This window comes from Amblyomma maculatum, chromosome 3 (assembly GCF_055883805.1).
Source record: "Amblyomma maculatum isolate TAMU_Amacu chromosome 3, ASM5588380v1, whole genome shotgun sequence".
In the NCBI taxonomy this organism is placed as follows: Eukaryota; Metazoa; Arthropoda; class Arachnida; order Ixodida; family Ixodidae; genus Amblyomma; species Amblyomma maculatum.
This window is the reverse complement of record NC_139346.1, coordinates 150,028,290-150,050,473: the sequence shown is the minus strand read 5'-3', so window position 1 is coordinate 150,050,473 and position 22,184 is coordinate 150,028,290. Positions and strand designations below refer to the sequence as shown.

Genomic DNA, 22,184 nt, shown 5'->3' with positions numbered 1-22,184 from the left:
GGCCCGGGGCTGATTTAGTTTTTAGTCTTACAATTTCCGCCCTTACCTCTGCCTCCGTGATGGGGGCGTCAAGCGCCTCATTGGGCGTGCCACCGTAGCTCGGGAGTGGGGAACGCTGGTTGTCTGCAACGTACGTTTTTACTAACTTATTCATAAACGCCGCATCGTCACCTTCAAAGGCGTGCCTGACTTTTGCCAATCTTATTCCCGATTGAGTTTTTGAATTTGTTGGGTCCAGCAGATGCCGGAGCATGCCCCACGTTTTGGAGAGATTCATGCCTCCCTCCATTTCGTCGCATCTGCTGAGCCAGTTTTGTTCGCACAATTTGATCGCGTAGCTTTCAATTTCCTTGTTATGCCTCGCGATTCGTCTTCTAAGATTCTTGTTCCACTTTTGTTTCTTCAGCCTGCGTTCCATGCTTTGTTTAGCGTCCCACATGTGGAGCAGTCGGCTATCTGCTATACCAGGAGCGTCCTCTCCTACCAGCGTCTTTGTCGCCTCACCAACGTGGCGTTTGAGTGCCTCCGTCCATTCCTCAATGTTCTCAATTCGTTCTAATTGCGCGGTTGCCCTGATTTCTCTAAATTGATCCCATTCTGTAACGGCCGGTTGGCACGCCCTGCGCGTCTTGACGCCCTCTTTGAGGACCGAAACGATAATGAAATGGTCACTGCCAAAATTTTGCTCAGAATTTTGCCAGTCTAAACCCTGTAAGTTTTTTGAAAATGTCAGGTCTGGGGATGTGTCCGCACATACGCTGTTACCCGTCCTCGTTGGATGATCGGGATCCGTATGGAGGGTGAGACCTAGCTCGTGCGTGTCCTCCCATAGCTGCCTACCTTTGGTGTCCTGTAAAGCATAGCCCCATTCTTGATGTCTGGCGTTAAAGTCACCAACAATCAGCAAGGGATTATTCCCGGCCGCCTTGATGGCTTTGCGCATAAGGGCCCTAAATCTAATTTTCTTTTGCTTGGGTGAGCTATAAAGGTTAAGAAGGAATAGACTGGGATCCTTCTTTCGTCCCGTTAATATCTCGAGAAATACGTTCTCGATATCTCTCGAATTCAAATCGTGTTCTATCACCGCTACATTGCGCTTGACAAAGGTCGCCACCGTAGATTTCACGCCTCTATCGCTGTTGAACACCTGGTATCCCATTAGTTTGGCTCCCTTCCCTGTTTCCTGAAGGGCGATTGCGAGGGGGGTCTCAGTTATGAGTGGAAGGTATTGCTGCAGTAGCGCTCTCTTGCGCTGGAAGCCGCGACAGTTCCACTGCCAAATTTGGTTTTCATTTACGCGCCTGCCCATTTTGCAGCTGGGTTAGCGTTTGCTCGACATTCTGCTGCCACGTGTTGACGGCTACGAGTTCAGTTCGAACTCTTTGCACTTCCCCTGCAAGTGCCTGTACCTGGCTCTGAATTTGGTTCATGAATTGGGTCATTTGGCTCATGAATGAATTCAATTTTTCGTCAAGCCTATTTTCGAGGGCTTGAAACGGGTCGGTTTCATTAATTTTGCGCTTCACCGGGGGCGGGCGAGACGCCTCAGTCGCCATTTGCTCATCCCCTTTCGCCGGTGGCGCCGCTTGTGGCGGGGCGACTGGCTGAGCAGGTGGCAGCTGCTTCGCGGGAGTGGGAGGCCCTTGCTTTTCCTCATGCTGTTTAGAATTTTGATTTTGCGTTAGCTTTTTAATCACCCCCTTAAGCTCCTCAATTTCTTTTTTAAGAATTTCGACTTCCTCGCCTTTCTTATCTTTCCTAGGTTTAGCCTGGGAGGCCCCGCTGTTGAAGCTTACATTTTTCTGGTCTCCGCTGGCGTTCCGCTTGGTCCATGGGTTGGCCGCGTCCCTCGAACTCGACCGTCTCCTGGACCCATACCTGGAGCGTCCCATAGACCGAGAACTGGAGCGCCCTCGCTGCTGCGGTGGCGTCTCGTTAGCGGTGGATTCCAAACTTGGGAAGGAGTCTTCTCTAACACGGAAGTCTCCTCCTCCTTCTTGCTTGACTTTCGGTCGCCCTCTGTTGTCGTCGTGCGCTGGCTTATCCTTGACTTTTCGCTCCCATTGCTTCTTCTTCACCTCGTACGGAGTCCTGAACATTTCCTTACATTTTCGGTCACCAAGCAGGTGGCCCTTGCCGCATAGCTGGCATTTTGTCTCGCATTGGTGACCTTGCGGTGGCCTCTCCATTCCGCAGCTTCTGCACTTGAGGTTGCTCGGGTCCGGACAGACGTCCTCCCTGTGACCGAGTCTTCCGCAGGCATTGCAAACCTCATATTTTTTTGCGGTAAAGTTGACACCGCTGCGCCATCGGAGTCAGGCGAACCCATCGTGGTACTTCTCTCTCTTCAAAGAGAATTAGTACAGTTCTGGAATTTTTGCCGAGTCTCCGCACACCCAAAACTGGCGGGTTGCCGTGGATTCTCAGCCTCTCCATGATGATCTCGTCAGTATAAGTAAGTGGCACGTCATGTACCACGCCCTTGCTGCAATCTTCCGGCGTCGCCACGTAGGCAGTCAATTCAATCTTCTCCCCCTCGAACACGAGGTGGGTTAGGCTCGCGTAGCGTCTCTTCCTTTCGGCGCTTGTAGTTGCCACGAGGATCGAGTGCTGCTTAATATTCGTCGAAATGACGTCCTCCCCGGCCTCGCCTGGGTGGATACCAGCTGCCACGATTATTGCGTCAGCCAAGATTGCGTTGCCAAACTTGAGCAGACGCACGAGGCCGCCACGTGGCCTCAAAATGATTTTCTCGGCGCCATCGGGTAGGCGAGCATGCTGCTTTTCCACCAATTTCGCAGCCATTTTTCTTCCAGCATTCTTCTCAGCAGCTCGCTGCTTCTCAACTTGTTGCACGGTCTTCTCGAGCGGCACATATTTCTTCTTCTTGGTGGTATACCATTGGCCAGGCACTTGAAATTCCTCCGGATCTACCGGCGTTCCTTCGACAATTTCCATTTTTTGTGCACGGCGAAACGTCAGGGGCGAGTGGCGCGCCACGTGTCGGGGTAGCACCGCACATTGCGAGGAGGGGTTCTTCTGTGTTTGCCACAAGATGGCTCTGCATGTGCGCAGAGCGCAGAAGAAATGTAGCGGAAACGTACTTCGCTACTCGTGTAACTGCGACTTCTGTAAGTAACATGCTCGTAATTACCGATATACACCGCAGTATAACGTTCTACGGCACGTTTCTAAGGCAACACCTCATTCACTAGAAGCGCTTTTGTACCTCTTTCAAGCATCGAACTCGTGGCTGAGTGATTCTGCTTCCGGCCACGCCAGTGAACGGACGCAGGATGCAGGGCTCCTCAGGAGCGGCTTCAGCGGCCATGTCAGGCCGCGGTAACAGGACTGCTGAACAGGACAACACTTACCAGGTCGTTTTGCCTGCACTTCCAACAGGTCGGTTTGTTTTGAATACCGTTTTTTTGCACGCCGATATCAGGGCCCGCCCGTACCGGGTGGAAGATTTCCGGGATGCTTTAGCACAACACTCGCTAATCCCCGATGTTATCGCTATGGGGGCGTATCGGATGAGCCACCTCTGGGCCGTCACTCTCAAGGATACTGAAGCCGTCAACAAGATTGTCAGTGTAGGTGAGCTGTCTGTGAAAAACGGTCGCTGTTTGGTGATTGACCCGGCGAACCAGGACGTGCGACTCAAGCTTCACTGGCTACTACACAACGTGCCAGATGAAGATGTTCGTGCTGCATTTGCGCCTTACGGAAAGGTGTCGGAAGTTTCCCGGGAGCGTTGGCGTGTTAAAGGTATGCTAGAAAAGGGCTCTACAACTAGACTCGTAACGCTGAAGCTGAAAGCTGGCATGAAGCTCGACGACCTGCCGCATCAGTTGAATGTTAGTGGTGAGCTCGCGCTCGTCATTGTGCCAGGCAGACCCCCGTTGTGCCTACGCTGCCGGGGTACGGGTCACATCCGCAAAGAGTGCCGGGTTCCTCGCTGCGGAACCTGTCGACGGTTCGGGCATGAAGACAGCCAGTGTGCACGAACCTACGCTAGCATTGCCGGACCTGGGACCAGCGAAGACTCGTCCGAGTTAATTATGGACGAGGCGGATGCGGAGGAGGCTGCTGACATTAGAGGCCAGTCAACGAAACAGGACGCGCCTTCCATGACGGTTTTAACAAAGAATAAGGTGACGGTCTCAAATGAAATGAATGAAACTCGGCATGTCTTGAACGTACCATCCCAGGACCATGAAAGCGCGTCAAAGGAAGCGTCAGAAGACGTAGCCAAATTTTCCGACGCTGAGGATCATCTCAGTACTGAGCCTTCCTTTACTGATGTCATGGAGGTTGGGCCGGAGACAGCAGCCTTAATTGCCGCGAAACGTCCGCATGAGGAAAGCGTGGAGGAGACTCAGCTGCCAGGCGGTGTTTGTGGTGAGCCGCCGCCGAAAACTTCTGGCATCCGAAGAGCCACGTTAAGACCGAAGCCGAACTTCTCGGCCGACACGCGGCAGGCGGGGAAACCGCCTCCGTAGTTTTTGTGGTGCCCTGAACGATTTGTGGGTCGGCTGCCTACCGACCAGCGTCAGGAACCTGCTGCAACCAAGTGGTGCGTGTGTGAGCAAAAATGAAACAATGTGCTTGGACTTCGTTTGAATGCATCCCGACATTCTGCTGGGAGGACATTACATGCATACATACGCCGCTGTTCGTCAGAAGCAGAAGCCATGCAACCATGAAGGTAGGCACCATGCGGGTACGGGCGTCTCTCTCTAATACATGACTCTCAAGCTTAATTCGCCGTTACATGTAGCTACTTTGAATGTCAGAGGACTGGGAGCGAGAAGGCGACAATGCCAACTCAGTCGCCTCCTTTTGGATAATGATATAGATATAGCAGCTGTGCAAGAGTCAAAGATTGAGAGCCAAGAAAGCACTGACCGTATGGTGGCTTCTTTTCAAACAAACTTTTATGTGTGTGTATGCCATTCTGTTGGTGTATCGGGTGGATGCCTTTTATTTATACGCAACACGCTGGGAGTAAGCGTAGAGTCCGTTTTTGCCTGTCCAAGCGGTCGGCTTTTGGTTACCGATTTTACCTACTCTAATTTATGCTGGCGTGTTGTGTGTGTGTATGCTCCCAATTCAGGATGTGAGCGTGAATTGTTTTTTGAGTCTATTGAGGTGTGGCCGAAGACTGACAAAATCTTGCTTGTACTTGGTGACTACAACTGTGTGTGCGCAGCTGTGGACCGAGCGGCGAAGTGTAAACCTCGAAGAGACAGAAGCTCCGAGCTGTTGAATGCACTTGTGCATGAGTATGGCCTTGAGGATGTTGGTAGTGTGTTCTCCGCTGGAAACCAGCCAGAGTTCACGCACTTTCAGCGTGACAGCCATGCTAGATTGGACAGGGTGTATGCCTCGGTAGATCTTGTTTCCTTATGTACTGCATATGAGGTCAAACCTGTGTCTTTCAGCGATCATTGTCTCGTGAGTGCAGTGTTTGGTCGCAAAGGAAAGAAATCGCGCTTTAACTGGTACCTATGGAAAATGAATGCCAAACTTCTTGCCGATGAAGAGTTCCTTACGGAAGTTAAGACCGAGTTTGAAAATCGTCTTGCTATGCGACCAGTAAGTTTTGCAGAGGAATGGGACAGCTTCAAAGAGTGGGTCAAATTGAAATCCATAGAAAAGAGCAGTAAGGTGCGGCATAAAGAGAAAGAAAAAGAAAAAGAACTGAATGAACAACTCCAGTTTTTTTTGAGCATGGAAAGTTCAGTGCCAGGGCATTTCGCCAGTAAAATACGAGAGATAAAAAGTGAGTTGGAAACAATCGACAGCGAAAGATACACAGCGGCTGTCATACGTGCAAGGGCTGAAAAACTTTGGGCTGGAGAAGTTCCGACAAAACGAGCGCTAGCAGACGAGAAAAGATACGCCTGCCAGAAAGAAATAAGGAGTATAAGGTATGCCGGCCATATCACAGAAGATGCTAAAGATATTCAGCGTGCGGTAGCAGAGCACTTCGAAGAACTGCTTAGCGCTAAGCCTCAGACTGTAGGCGGCTTTCAAACAGATTTTCTGAGACTGATGCCTGCACTGGATGACGAAAGTAAAGCGCGCCTAGAAACACCGATAACGTTGCAGGAGATAGTATCTGCAATAGATGACCTGACAACTGGGCAGGCCCCTGGGCCGGATGGCCTAAGCGCTGCCTTCTTTAAAACGTTTCAGCAGTATGCGGCTCAGTTTTTGCTCTGTGTAATCACTGAATCTTATGAACGTAATACTGTCCCATTGTCTTTCTCTATATCGCACATTGTTCTAATACCCAAGACAGATGATCCGGAGAAACGTCTGTTGGTGGGGTCATATCGACCGATTAGCCTCACCAATGTTGACTACAAGGTGTACATGAAGGTTTTAGCTAAACGACTGCAAAGCGTAATAAAGAAATTGGTTGGGTCTCATCAAACGTGCGGCATCAAGGGTCGATCCATTGCCACGAATATACATGTCGCAAGAACCGTACTAGAATGTGTTGATGCACTCGGTGGTCAGATAGCCATGATGCAGTTAGATTTGGCGAAAGCCTTTGACCGTGTTTCTCACGAAATTCTGTTTTCCATTTTGGAGCATTCTAACCTTGGTGACGTCATAGTGGAGGGTGTTAAAATGGCGTATGCGAACTGCACGACCCGTATTATAGTGAATGGTGAACTGACTGACAGCATCGCAGTACGTTCATCGGTAAGGCAGGGCTGCCCACTCTCACCCCTGCTGTTTGCACTGTATTTAGAGCCACTTTGCTTGGCTATCATTGATAGCGATCGCATTTTAGGGTTCAAGCTGCAATCAGCACACGTGAAAATGCTAGCATATGCCGATGACATAGCAGTGTTTTGTGCAACTAGAAAGAGCATTTGTGAAGCCACGAGTGTCGTCCAAACATTTTGTGATCAAACGGGATGTAAGATCAATTGGGAGAAAAGCTCTGGGTTTTGGCACGGTGATTGGGACGTGACACCTGATTTCTTCTGTAAGCTGCGATGGTCTGCTCTCCCAACACGATATCTAGGCGTGCCTTTAGAATGTTATCAAGATCCCAACGTGCACTGGATGGAAGAAACATCCAGAGCGAAAGAAAAAGCGGATGCCTGGCAAGGAAGGCAACTCTCAATATTTTCGCGCGCTTCTATTTGCAATGTTTTTCTTATTTCGAGGCTGTGGTACCTCATGAATGTGTTGTGTGTCTCACGAACCTCAATTCAGAAAATGCACCGCGTTTTTGCTGTTTTTATTTGGGCATCCACATGGGAAAAAACCGCCCGGACGAATTTGTTTATTTCTGTTAAAAGGGGCGGGCTTGGCCTTGCACATCTGTTCTTGCGTCAGGTGGTTTCGCGATTTATATTCCTCCGCGATCAAAAAGATACCTTTTTAAGAACCGTGATGCAAGTGCGATTACAGAGGCTGCTCCCTGAATGGATTGTGTCATGTGAAAACATGCCTGGTACTGTGACTGGCTACCTGCGCGAGGTTGTTTTTTCGTGCAAGTTGCTTGAAGTGCGGTTTTCTTTTGATTACCTTTACAACGTTCCTAGAAAAAAACTGTATAAAGATCTCATTGACGTGATGCTGCCGGTGCCTTTTTACCGGGCATTACACTGTGGAGGCCCAGGGCAGGACGTTTTGAAAAGAGTTAAGAAGATGCCCGTGAGGCCATCAGCTAAAACATTCCTTTTCAAACTTCACTCTAATACGCTCCCTGTTAAAACCTGGCTGAATGAAAAAGGTATCTTCGTCCCATGGACAACAAATTGCCTGTTGTGCAAAAAACCGGAAACAATTGAACACGTTTTCTTACAGTGTTGGGATGCTGTCTTTCTATGGGACGTCCTCCAAAGGACAATTAAAAAGGAGCTTCCATTAACTCCTTACGGTATAAGATTTCTACCAGTGCAGAACGATGATGCACCTTATGATTTAATTATGCTTCTTGGCCTCCATAGTTTGTGGAAAACACGAATGCAGGTGCGTCATGCAGATATAGATACACGATCTTCGCGTGAAAACTTTATTGAAAGTGCTGTTTATATACGTGAAACTTTCATGAGGCAGCAGGATCCGCCACAATGGCATTGTCTCTTTGATGAGTTAGTGCACTTGAAAAGATTTTAGCCACTTACGCGTTAGCTCAAGTGTAGTTGACGTTTTTTATCATGTGTATTTTTGTTTTGTGTTTCACGGCAATAAAGAAAAAAAAAAAAAAAACTCGTGGCTGAGTGGTAGCGTCTCCGACTCACACTCCGGAAACCCTGGTTCGATTCCCACCCAGCCCATCTTGGAAGTTGCTTTTTAACGCGGTAGCGTTAAGGAGCTCGTGTCGCAGAAAAGCCGGTGTCCTCGGCGGCGTTGGCCGTGAGCGATAAATCCCGGCATGCACTTCATAAATAAAAAGTAACTTCCAAGATGAGCTGGGTGGGAATCAAACCAGGGTCTCCGGAGTGTGAGACGGAGACGCTGCCACTCAGCCACGAGTTCGATACTTGAAAGCGGTACAAAAGCGCTTCTAGTGAATGAGGTGTTGCCTTAGAAACGTGCCGTAGAACGTTATACAGTTGAATCCCGCCACAACGAATACCGCCACAACGAAATTTCCGCGACAACGAATAATTTTTTATTCCCCGCGAGTATCCTATAAGAATTAATGGCCTAAATTTCTCTGCACAACGAACCATTTTTGCAGAGCGTTTCCGCTTCAACGAAATTTTCGCGTTCAAAATCGAAACCGAAACTAGTTTTATTGGCGAGAAGTCCAAGTCAAATCCAAAGCCACATTAAGCATGAAATCACGTGATTGCAGTTCCGCCATTTTGGCTTTGTGTCGTGGTCGCGTTGTTCACTCGCTGCCTTTCTCTTCGACAACGACGAGTTTTCATCCGCAGGACACGATAGCAACGCAAGTGAAAAAACGCAAAACTCTTTCCCTTGAGCAAAAAGCTCAAATAATCGCCCAAGCAGAAAGCGGAAGGAAGAAAGCGGCAATTGCTGAAGACTTCGGAATTCCTGCAAGTTCGCTGTCAACGATTCTAGGCAATAAGGACAGCGTGAGAATGGCACTTGCTTCAGGCACATCCTCGAAGCACAAAAAGGTGACGCGGCCCCTCCATGAAGAGTTGGACAAAGCAGTGCATGCGTGGTTTGTGGAAGCACGAGCCAGCAACGTCCCCCTGTCCGGAAGCATCGTCCAGCAGAAAGCCTTGAACTATGCATGCCTACTTGGCATTGATGATTTTAAAGCCAGCATTGGCTGGCTAAACCGTTTCAAGGCCCGCCATAACATCGTTGGAAAAGTGTTGTGCGGCGAGTCAATGTCAGCAGACGTGGACGGAGCAGCTGCTTGGAAGGCGAGTAACATGGCCGGAATTTTAAGCAACTTCGCGCCTGCAGACATTTACAACGCCGACGAGACCGGGCTATTCTACGAGATGTTGCCGGCTAGGACGCTCGACTTCAAGGGGCAGCGCTGTCACGGCGGCAAACACAGCAAAAAACGCATCACAGTGCTGCTTTGCACAAACATGGATGGCTCGGACAAGCGTCCGCCGTTAGTCATAGGCAAAAGTGCCAAGCCGCGCTGTTTTAAGGGAACTCGTAGCCTACCTGTGCAGTACAAGGCGAACAACAAGTCATGGATGACCCGCGCTATTTTCACCGAGTGTATGATGGCATTCGACCGCGACATGAAGCGGCAGGGCCGTAAAGTTTGCTTGCTTTTGGACAATTGTTCAGCGCATCACTCCGACGAAGTCAAGCTCACTAACACGGAGCTGAGGTTTTTCCCTCCCAATTGCACGTCTGTCTTACAGCCTCTCGATCAGGGCGTGATTCTTAGCCTGAAGCGCGCTTACCGCGGGAGGTTAATTCAGCGGCTGCTTTTTAACACCGAAACCGGCCGAGACACGAAGGTGGACTTGTACGTGGCACTGCAGATTATGTCTGCTGCCTGGAGCACACTGGGGCACTCAGTAATTGTGAACTGTTTCAGGCACGCCGGATTTGCCGAAGGTCGACCCGTACACTCTGCTGGCCTAACACCAGGCGTTACAGACGACGACGAAGAGGCGTCACCGGCTCCGGGGATCGCGGCCGCCTGGAAAACGCTGGGAAAAATAGGAACGTGCCGCCTAATCTCGAGCTCGACGAATACATCGGCGCTGACGCTTGTGTTGTTGTTCACGAAGATGTGAGTGATGAGCAGATCATAAAAGCTGCCCGGAATGATAAGGACTGTTCCGATGAAGAAGACGACGACGTACAGGAAGCGCCGGCTGCGGCAACCGCCGTACAGGTGATGGACGCTTTTGATGTCATCAGGAATTTCGTTGCTGTCCGAGACGACGATGTTGCAATAGGTTTGCTGACCGAGTGCGAAAATCGCGTGACGGCGTTGCTCGCCGTGAAGCGTAAGCAAACCAAGCTTACAGATTTTTGGCATTAAACGCCTTTGCTGCTGCTTGGGCAATTCTTTCTGCGTTTCACGTCAAATTTTTGCGATAACGAAGTTCCGCGAGAACGAATTTTTTTTCGTGCACCGTGAATTTCGTTATAGCGGGATTCAACTGTACTGCGGTGTATATCGGTAATTATGAGCATGTTACTTACAGAAGTCGCAGTTACACGAGTAGCGAAGTACGTTTCCGCTACATTTCTTCTGCGCTCTGCGCACATGCAGAGCCATTTTGCGGCAAACACAGAAGAACCCCTCCTCGCAATGTGCGGTGCTACCCCGACACGTGGCGCGCCACTCACCCCTGACTATCATAACGTTTCGCCGTGCACCCTCACGGGTTGTAGAATCAAACGTCTTTCTTTAGATCACTATCTCCGCTCACCCGCTTCTCCCCTTCGGGCCGCGCGGATACCGGTGCGAGGAAACCCAATACCCTTGCGTTTAATAAGTTTTCTCGACGAGGTGCAATAACGCTATCGCGTTCCACTCTTGAAGGCGAAGCTTAAGCGTGCTCCAAATTTTTATTTATGAAGTGCATGCCGGGATTTATCGCTCACGGCCAACGCCGCCAAAGCCGACGACACCGGCTTTTCTGCGACACGAGCTCCTTAACGCTACCGCGTTAAAATGCACGGGCCTGCTACTGGCTCTGTAGCAAAGCCACCTCCGCTGCCTCGTGCGGACAGGAGAAAAAAAAATGGGAAAGACGCGCGCCATAACAGCCGTCGTCCACCACCGAAGCGGTGGCGGATGCAACGACGGCCCACAACAGATAAAAGCTCGGTGGTAGGACAGCCCCCACCGCAAGCGGTGGTGACCTACCTATCCCAGACCCACCAGGACCACCCCGCCGGGGTGGTGCAGTGGTGAGACCCCTGACTACTGTGCCGGAGCACCCGGGTTCGAACCCGACCTCGGCGGCTGCGTTTCGATGGAGGCGAAATGAAGGGGCGTCCGTATGCTGTGCGATCTCAGCGCACGCTAAAGATCCCCAGGTGGTCGAAATTACTCCGTAGCCCTCCACTACGGCTCCTCTTTCTCTCTTTCCGCTTTCACTCTCACCTTCCTCCCTTCCCTTACGGCGTGGGTGAGGTGTCCACATAAAGCAAGTGAGACAGTTACCGCGCCTTTCCCTTCTTATAAATCAATCAATCAATCAAACCATCAGGGCCAGGATCAGCCACCCTCCTACCTTTGCTCCCCCAACGCCGCTTGCGGCGGGGGCTAGCCTGCCACCGAATTTTTCTGTTGTAGGCCGTCATTGCACCCGCCACCACTCAGATGGCGGACCACGGCTGTTGCGGCGCACGTCTTTCGCTCCCTCATCTTTTTCTTTCTTCGCTACATTCTCTGTTCTTTCCGCACTACGCAGCGGTGGCTCGGCTATAGAGCCAGTAGCCGGCCCGTGCATCTTCTTTTCCTTCTTCCTACAGCCACAACAACAACCAATGTACATTAGACAAGAAAAAATATGAAAACAATCTTGACCTTGTAGTTGTCCACAATTCCAAGGCGTCCACTCAAAAATATAAAGCTTCGTCCTATCCCATGACGCGACGGGCCGACAGCTGGCGCAGTATTGCTATCGCAATAAAACTTATGGTGCCCCGCCGCGGTGGGGCAGTGCTAAGACGCTCGACTACTGTGCCGGAGTACCAGGGTTCGATCCCGACCACCGGCAGCTGCGTTTTGATGGATGAAAACAGATGACGGCATGGAGGCGTCTGCAAGCAGATTTTTATCCAAATCATTATAAATAAACATATATTCCCAGATTTTGAAGATGAGGGCTACAGCATTTGCGGGCAGAGAGGCACCTTGAACCATATAATATTTTAGTGTTTGCATTCCACAGGCAGGGCAAACAAAATTGATAGAGAAGCCTGGGAGGCTTTGCTGGAAAACCCACCCCGGAACACCAGCTACTAGCGGTTCGACTGGCTGAAGAGGCCGCTAAGATCCAGGATTTTTTGGCCAGCATCTGAAGCGGATTCTCACCTGCCCCAAGGCGCCCCTCCTCTATAGGGGAGGACCTGGGGTAGAAAAGAGCCTTTTCTATCGGACAATAAAGTCGACTCAATCAATGGAGGCGAAATGAAGAGGCGTACGTGTGCTGTGCGATGTCAGCGCACGTTAAAAATGCCCAGGTGGTCAAAATTACTCCATAGCCCTCCACTATGGTTCCTCTTTCTGTCTTTCCACTTTCACTGCAAACTTCCTGCCTTCCCTTACGGCGCGGCGCGGGGGTGGTGCAGTGGTAACACGCCCGACTATTGTGCCGGAGTACCCGGGTTTGAACCCGACCTCGGCGGCTGCGTTTCGATGGAGGCGAAACGAAGAGGTGTCCGTGCGCTGTGCGATGTCAGCGCACGTTAAAGATCCTCAGGTGGTCGAAATTACTCCGTAGTCCTCCACTACGGCTCCTCTTTCTTTTTCCACTTTCATTCCCACCTTCCTCTCTTCTCTTACGGCGCGGTTCAAGTGTTCACAAAACAAGTGAGACATTTACCGCCCCTTTCTCTTCCTACAAAATCAATCAGGTTTCGGCCCGTGGCGTCGTCCCGGGAAGGGCCACGTTTGACCTTGAACAACCGCGAAGAAGAAGAATGCTCGGCCACCCGCAGCTAATGCTTTTGCTCCACATTCGGTTCAGCAGCATTGAACCCTTCTCATTTATATGTGGGCTGCTAGCTTACGTTCTCGTGTCACACTCTTAAGGGATGAGCTTAAGTGTCTCCAACAATGTAGCACCTTACACTGATAGGGCGTGATAGGGGAATAATGTAGCAGGAAAAAGAAGCTTCCACCGTTGCTATGGCAATTCAACTAGGGTTAACCAGAGTTAAAAAACGACAAAGTTTTTGACATTGCTTTTTCCGAACGCGTATTCAAGATTTCAAGAAATTTTCTCACGCTTTTCTGACAGTGGCGCGCAGCATCCGATCTATCAGCACAGGCTGGCGGCAGGCGGTCTAGCTTGTGTCACGGGCGGGAAGATCATCGGCACAGCATCCGATTTCTACTATCGCCTAATACTCACGAAGCCAAACTTCTCGATCACAAGCAGCCTGCGTTAGTAGCAGTACCATACGATAGGTGAGAACAGATGCGTTCTTAGATTCAAGTCCAGATGGGGCGCCGGATCGGAAGATTAAAATTGTCGCGCAGCTGCGTGTCCTTGGGAAGTGGGTGGTAAAGCACTGTGCTGTTTTTCGTTGAATAATTCGTGCATACAACCACAACACTAGCTACCCTTGTTCCTGCAAGGAATGCATTAAGAGTGAGAAAGCTACATTTTACTGATTCCACGATCGATAATGTGTGCTGGCAAGCTGTCGACCGTGTCTTCGATATGCTGTTTTGTTTACACGTAGCACCGCCGATGCCCTGCCCCGTGCCGGGAACACCGCTTAAGATCATGGACGTCAGGATAGCGCCCAACAAGAGCCTATAAAAACGACCACATACCGAACGAGCTGCGCCTATGTAGGGCCGCTGCATTGCCGCCGCCGTTTCCTCGATGCTCCTACAGAACTGTGACTTCATCAAGCACAGTGTTGACAATGAAAATTTCCATTTTGGCATCGTGAGCCGAGATTGCCGGAGGGCTATCTAAAATTATATTGCGAGAAACCTAAGGCGTCCTCAACTGTGCTCTTTGACATATATAATCCTGACGTTGATAAGAACTCGTATCACTGATTTCGTTGATATTTGTGAGTATCGAAATATTGCTGGCGTTGCCCTTTAAGTCAGATATGACGACTATGCCTTGGTTGGTGGCAGGAAGGACTCTGATTATGCATGGGTAGACACGCACGCACACACACACTCGACCAATCGAATGGTGTGGTGGACCAACCGTTATTTCACTTCCTCGTCTACGGCCGTTAGGGATGTCGCAGATTCGAGCAATGCCTGCCTTTGTCCACGCTTATGCTCCCGCTTCCGGGGTTTTGTGAGACGAACGGTTCGCCCTTCGTGCGCCTATCATTTCAGACCCTCTCCAGTGAATCGGCTCGCCGAGAAATATCCGCGGTTTGGTCAGACGCCGCTTCCCGACGACAACTTAAAACCTCCCGCTCACGTGCAATGCTGGGAAACACGGTGGGGGTGGTGAAAATATTTGATTCTTGAGCCTTAGATTACGACCTATACTGACGGGTAGGCTCGATATCGCGCAGGGTGACCGGCGGCTTATGGCTCTGAACGACACTTAAAGCCTAGCCCAAAAGCTATTTTGTGCAGCCGGGTCCCGGCTGGTCACCGCCATCTCACATCGTACATACAGGTTGGTTACCATTGGGAGGGTGGCTGGACCTCATAGTAAAAGTAGATATGAATACGAGTGAGATGAGCTGGGGATAGAAAGATGCGGGATTGTAGCTGGAATTTGCTCAAATTTATAGAAAGGTAGTTTTCTTTGGGGAGAGGGCGTGGGTACTGAAGCCATTGATCCCTATAGTGAAAAGAAATCTCGTTATAGGTAACCAGCCGTTCGTGTACCTGTCTGGATCTGTAGCTGGCTCGGCTCGATTGACATGCGCTCAAACAGTATTGTGGGCTGCTCATTTCTAGGGTTTCCCGAATTAGCAGGTACAATAGGAGTTGAGTTGATTGAGTCGGGGGTTGAACAGAATCGAAAATTTTTAAAGCAGGTGTGTGAATCCTGCCTCGTGCAAAATGGCGGATTACGGTTTTTGAATCACTAAAGAATGTGGCAGTAGTTGAGGAGATTGCCAAGGCAATTGCGACTTCCTTTGCTCCTAGGAAGATGGAGCTTTAGTCAGAAAGGAAACTACGGAGTAAATTTTGTTGGTAACCACGATCAAGGCACAGGCTTGAAGAGTGCCATATTGTGCGGCGTCAACATGTAGTAAAAGCACTGGTATCCGCGTGATAGTCTTTTTTGCAGCGCCGCGGCTCTAGCTTCTCGTGGAGCTGGATGATGCACCGAGTAGACGTTTTTATGGAGAAGTTGAATTGTTAAACGGGATTTATTTGCGCCCGGGGGGGAGCGCATGGTTCGAAGGGAGATTGAGTTGACGCCTAGGACGGAGATATATGCCTTCCCGTAGTAGTGGATGACAGTCGTTCAAGCCTTCGGCTGCCATTTTCTCTCTGGTTGGTCGTAGTGTGACCTGGGTACAGCAGAGAATGGAGAAAGGTGCACGTCTCTTTTAAATAGAGATTGCCACTCCGGCGGTCGCATCGTTGGCTTAGTGTTCTATGATGTGTATTGGCTAATATTCATTTTTGCATGTTGACGTGGGCCTCCCACATGCAAATAGGCAGCAGTCTGCGATATCGGGGCCACGGATGTCTGGAATTACGGAGGTAGCTAATTACAAGTTTTATTAGAGGAATTAGGCCCGTGTGTTAAAATCATCATTGGTGCCGGGAGCGGAATTGATAGTCTAGCGGAATTCATCGCAGTTTACAATTTCTAGTAGTATCGAGTGTATCGAGCCAGTGAGTGAAGTTCTGTATTTATGATGTAGTGATCGCTCCCAAAGTTGTTACATGTGTTGGACCAACGGCTGTTCAATATGTTCTTACTCAGAGAGGCCTAAACTGGTATCAAGTTGGGCACTTTTGCCTATTCTGGTTCGGTGGTCTAAATCATGCATTAAGGACAAGCCCTGATGTTTAGATGAATGACCAAAGAGCAGTTTTCTTAGTTTCTGTAGCCGCAACTTGTGTGGTCGTCATCGAAGTCACCTACCGCTATTGGGAGTGTCAACTGTTAATAGAAAGGGTGTTTAGAAGGGCTGCTTGCAGAGGGGCTGCGGTGCCTTTTGGCGTGCTGTATATATTGAGAGAACAAATAGGCTGCCGCCTTTCCGATTTCTTGGGGAAAACTCGACTAGTGGCTGTCTATATCGTTCACTTCCAACGGATAGTCCTTAGTCGTTCAATTACGATGAACCAGTGTGGCAACCTGTGATACCTTACTTACATAGGTTGTCCCACAAGCTAAAGAGTTGGAAACAAGTACGGCGTGCCGCTGGTCCTCTCGGCGCCAAGTAAATTGGCCAAGATTTGCCCCAAGGTTTGCAGTGGCGGCCCTGAAAAGTGAGGCTGTGGCATGAAATACTCCAAGCCGTACGTGCAGTGTGCCATGGGTGTGGGTTATCAAATCCTCCTAAAACGTGTTACAGTATATTTCGGGCAAACTGACCGCTGTGTAAACGAACGTGCCAGGGAACACGAACGTTCACTAGGTAATGTGTTGCACTCTTGCGAAAATCTACCAGCCCATTGTCGCTCTTGAAAATATGACAACGGTAATCACTGTCAGCCACGACTTAAGGACATCAAAATTCTGCGCAAAAGTAAGGATAGATTAGCACGCGAATTGTCAGAAGCGTTTTTATCAAATAAAGGGGTGACACTTGCATCAGCACCACATCAATCTCCCTGCGAGACACTGAATATAGATTATTAAATAGACGATAGAATGTGCCTGTTCTTCTTAATCTGGCAGGTAATTTCCTATAAGCATGCGCTCTCCTTCACTGATTGGTGTAAAAATGTGGGATGAATCTGTTCCAAATAAATTAGTTGGAGTCAGCGCCCGTCCTATGTTTTCTTCCAGTGTCCTTGTTTTTGCGTAACGCTGAATATCTTTTTGCGAAAACATTCTTCACCAACTAGCCCAGTAACGAGTTTTGAGAAGCTTCTTAAGCTGCGTCTGCATTTGAGCAGTGGTCGTCTCCTGTGCACCTTGGCGCTGCACGACCGCTGTCAAACTGTTGAAGATATTGGTCATCCAGGCTGTGTTGTACCTCTTCATTAAGGTGAGGCTAGCCTGCATAGTTTCTATGGCTTCAGTTAAGGAGGAGGAGGTGACTCCATGCGCATTGAGGATGTCACGTCTTTGAAGAGAAAATTCTTTTTGAGAATAATTTGTAGCTCTTGCTTGAAATCCGCAAACTCGATACTTTGTTTTTGGTGTTCTCTGAGCTCCGCGTTTTCCCGAGCGGGCGAAGCCGATCACGGCTTCCAACTCATCTGTTATTTAGCAGGCTGCGCCCTGTGGACATGCAGGGGTGGGAAACAAGCGAACCGACTTCTGTTCACGGCCTTTTTTTTTTTAATGGATCTGGACTTGGATCGGGTACATCTTCAGCTGACTCATTCTTTTACTCTGCTTTTTGAGCCGTTTCTAGTTCCCAACTGTTATGGTCATTTGTTGGTGCTCTGCAGTGCTTTTCGTGATGGTAGTTTGCTTCTTTTTCCTACGTCCACATCCTAGTTCTTTTTCTTCGGTATCATTTTGAAATGTTTCTTGCAGACGTGACTCCCCGTAAAGTGCGGGCCGTCGCACACTCGGCAGGTCAGTTCACATTCGTGGTCGGTCGGACGATTGTTTTGTTTGACATAAGGTCTTGAGTGTTTCGGTCGTGGGACATACTTCAACGCTTTTTTTCTGACCCCGACGGTGTGGCGCAGTGGTTACGGCCCTCGACTACTCTGCCCAAGGGAGCGGGATCGAATCTCGGCTTCGGTGGCCGCTTTTCGGTGGATGCGAAGAGCAAGGCGCCCGTGTACTGTGCGATGTCAGTGCACGTTAAAGAACCTCAGGTGGTCAAAATTTTAAATCCTCCACTACCGCGTCTCTCATAGCCTGAGTCGATTTGGGACGTTAAACCCCCCAAACCAAACCAAACCCTTCTTTCTGAAGATGCGACATCGGTACGGAGCGGTTTTTATAGTCGATTCAAAAAGGGGATGTTGCCTTCAAACGTAATGCCGACTTAATTAGTTTTGCCGAGGTGTTGAGCTTCTGTGATGGGATCGTCGTCATTGAAACTAGTTCCCAAGGCTGAAGGTAATGTATTCCGGGTGTGATATTCTGGAATATTATAAATTATCCTCTTGGTCCAGTGGTTCGAGCAGTCATATAGATCGCTATTTGGTAAGTAGCACCTACAAATATTATGATTTGGATCTTGACAGAGCGATCTGGTTCTGATGGGGGGTTATCTAGCAGTTGCCCCATCTCCAAGATTTAAGAATAAATCCGCCAGGATGGCGTGAGATGATTTTAAACACTTCCGCCTGCAGGGGAGGCTGCCTTGACGTCCGTTTACAAGGTGACCGACGAGCGGACGCATTCGGTGATTGATCTTGGGTAACATCCGTTGCCCGCTATGAAGCAACTCCTATGCGAATTGCTTTTCGGCGACGTAGTGTTGGAGTGGCTTCTAACCAAAATTTGCCTCGGACACGGCTGCGGTGACGTGGCTTGCCGGTGCATTCGGTCTCGGGAGTAGGCTTAGAGCGGTGATAGGCTTTCGCAGGTGGTCCAAAGGCCCCGCACGCCCGAATAAAGGATACACTTGCCTGCAATTGGCGTCTCTCGGTAGCGAGCTCCATCACGAATACGGAGAGGTCCAAATCAGGCAGAGTTTTTGCGAAATGACAGTCACCATAAAGAAAATTTCGGGACTAGCAATGACACATTATTTACACTCCAGGCAACCTCAGAAGACGACTTGCCAGAGAAGACGACCCAGCCTCGCTCTCATGCATGTCAAGTTCGTACTGAATAGGCAAACGCGGCTCTATGTTTAGCCAGGCGCGCGGGTAGACACGTGGTCAAAACGGCAATACAGCTGTGGAGAGCGCATGCACTATAAACCAAATCGCGCTCTCATAGGTGCACTTCATATCTATAACTCGCACCCTCCGGAAGAGGTGCACTGAAGTACTAATGCCCCTTTTATTTCGGTGCAGAACGCAGCACCGCACCCATTAAAAGGGTGCATCAGTATTCAATGCACCCCTTCTATGTTATATGTTATTTTATGTTATGTTATGTTATGAGTTATAGACACGGAAATGCACCTTTAAGGGTGCGATTTGGTTTATAGTGTGTACTCTTCGCTGCGGCTAGCGCACGTGGCGGCGACGGAGCTCGGCGTGGCGAGTCGCGTGATGCATTGCTCAGGCTACGGCACAGCTGAGGTGAAATGAAGGACATATTGCTGGCAATAGCGAAACTCGGTGTCACTAGATTAGTAAACCTTTCGGTTTTAAAACAATTCGACTTAAGCTCCGGCTGATATGTCATGATACTGCATGTATTTAAGGGACCTAAAACCATGCCATTCAGGATCGCGCATTACCTCGCAGGCTGACGTTCTGACCGTGGCCTTGCTGCTGTTCCTGGTAACCATCATCGACCGGTGGAGCGAGCTGGTGCTCTCCCTCGCGTACGGCGTCTGCGCGCGCTTCGGTCTGCGGCGCAAGCAGCTCTTTGTCGGCACGTGCTTCTGCTCGTTTGCCTTCGCATGGCTCTTCTCCGGACCTCTAGTTTCCGTGACGCTGCTGTACTTCCTGGACCGCGTGATGTCCACCATATGCAAAGAAAATATGGACCGCACTGCAGATGGGACTTCGCGCTCCCCTCGCCCCGGCTCAGTACAGGAGTCGCCATTGTTTCGCTCCACGTCGGCGGCCGACCAGGTGCTCTTCGACCGGCTCGCACAGGTGGCGATGTCTTTGAAGAAGCCCGAGCGTAGGAAGTGGCCCAAAGAGTCACCTCGTCCTGAGGACAAAGTCGAGACGAAAATTGAAGCGGACGCTGCCGCAGCGCCAACGGCATCTGCCACGGACGCTGTATCGCAGGTTCGTGTGCACAGACAGTGGCAGAATTATGTGGCAAAATAATCTCGTACCAAACCTACCAATTTTTTTTACTGATTTCAACAACAAAAAAGTTTACTCACAACGAACTAATTTTGAGGCAAAGTGCTATTGCGCACTGTAGTGGGTCTGGGCTCTCTAAAGAGCAATTAATTCGAAATAGGTATCTATTTATTATTTCATTGTTCTTGACGTCAGCATGACCAACAAAGCCTGTGACCATGCCCACGGCAACCTTTCGCCGCACTCAACAAGCTAAAGTTAAATATTGGCGGTTATATGCAGCCAACGGTTAACTATAGCGTCCGGCGAGTGACTATGGTTAGCGGCCGGTAGGGATGTAAAATGTCCGGAAATTTTGCAGGCTGGCAAAAGCAAGAAAAAAGGTATTTTCATTATTATTGAGAACACTTTAAAAATATTTGTTATTCATATTATAAAGATGTATGACTGCACTAAAGCAGCAAATATTCTTTTGTCCTACCTGTTTGCTTATGTAGCGCCGATTTTACTTCGTTATAAAAACATAAATGACAAAGTTGCTGCCATGTGGGCTCTTTCCTCCACTGCGAATGTGAGAGGAAGTGTTCAACTTTAACCTGTGTGCCCAGCAAGAGCACGATTAGGGTGAAGGGCAATAGAGAACAGAAGTTGCTCTCTTGTTCTAACTTACATATCACATGATGAGCAACAGCAATTGGAAGTAGCGAGAGTGAACGAAGTTCAAGCCTTGGTTCTGTGCCACCTTTTCCCTAGAGCTTCTTTTTTTTTTTCGGCGGATATTTTTCAGAAGTGATTTGTTTTTTTAGTAAAATATTATTTGCAGTTCCATCTACCGTAATTTCGGATCTTATTTTCCATGTTGTATACAAACGCCTATATACAAAGCAGGGGCAAATTTTGACTTGAAATCTGTTTTTGCCTATATAGCCCACACAAGCTGTATATAGTGCATGACGAGGAGTAATCTTAGCTGCGCTAGACGAATCATCATCAACTCGCCCATTCAGCAGTTCTTCTACTGCATAGTTCGCGGGGACAAATTTGGATTAAAAACCGTTTTCGTAGATTGTGGGCAAGCAATGTGCAATGGGTAAGTGAGAATTTATATCCGTCCTAGAGCCCGTCAAAATCCCTTTCTTCTGGACTGAACGCTGTCGATAAGGTCTTTTCGAAACCATCGAAACCATTTTTACTGTGCAAGTTCTGTCTTTACATATACGTTCATGTGTCCCATTATTTATTATTTATTTTTATTCATTAGGTTTTTCGTCTGTGCTCAAAAATGCAAGCACTGCACAGCAACTACTCATTGCTGCTGCGAAGGCGTTCACTTGCATATCGAAGTTGATTCTATATCTGAGTTGATTTCGCTGTTATTCAGCACGGTAGCAAGTCGTAGACACCAACTCAGGGCACGTTCTTTTCTTTCTTTTTTTCATAGTCCTGAGTAGGCTTCTCGGGCTTTGACAATCGATAGGAAAAACTAAATGTGTAGTCCGCAGGAATAGTCAGTATGATGCAAAATTTGAGCTTTTAGACATTATAACCAGCGAACTGTAGTCTGGGAATTACGGCATATCTTCATTTTTGTTTGCAATCACTGATGTGGGAATAACGTCTGCCCACATTTTTGTGTATTCTTCATCGTCGCTCAATTTGCGTCATTTTAGATTTACGTTCAAATACAGTGCTCTTTCACTGAGGTTTAGTTCATTTTCCCTTACGTCGATTATGTGAGCAAATGTACGGCAACATGTGTGTGTACTTATCTTGCATATTCATCCATGCTAGCAAGACCTTTTCGCCGAAGAAACTAACATTTTCTGCACATTTTATCGAAATAGAGACAAGCGGAACAAGACAACTTCCTATGTTCACACTCGAAATATTCCAGGAAAAATACTCAGCTGAAGAGGAAAAACTAGATACCGAATTTTAGCATACTGAAGTCAAGCATTTATCACGATTGTTTTCAATTACAAATTGTGCAATCAACACTAAATACAAGCAAGTAAACATAAAGTTCTGCGACCTCCTCATTGTT

At 48.9% G+C, this 22,184-nt stretch overlaps 1 protein-coding gene across 1 annotated transcript in view; it reads left to right on the top strand.

Moving 5' to 3' along the window:
* Nucleotides 1-22,184, top strand: part of LOC146196433 (uncharacterized) — a 72,721-nt gene that overhangs the window by 20,719 nt on the left and 29,818 nt on the right. Inside the window, exon 4 of the mRNA XM_084597013.1 lies at nucleotides 19,625-20,119. Coding sequence (XP_084453139.1) covers nucleotides 19,625-20,119 — 495 coding nt within the window. The remainder of the gene's footprint in view (nucleotides 1-19,624; nucleotides 20,120-22,184) is intronic.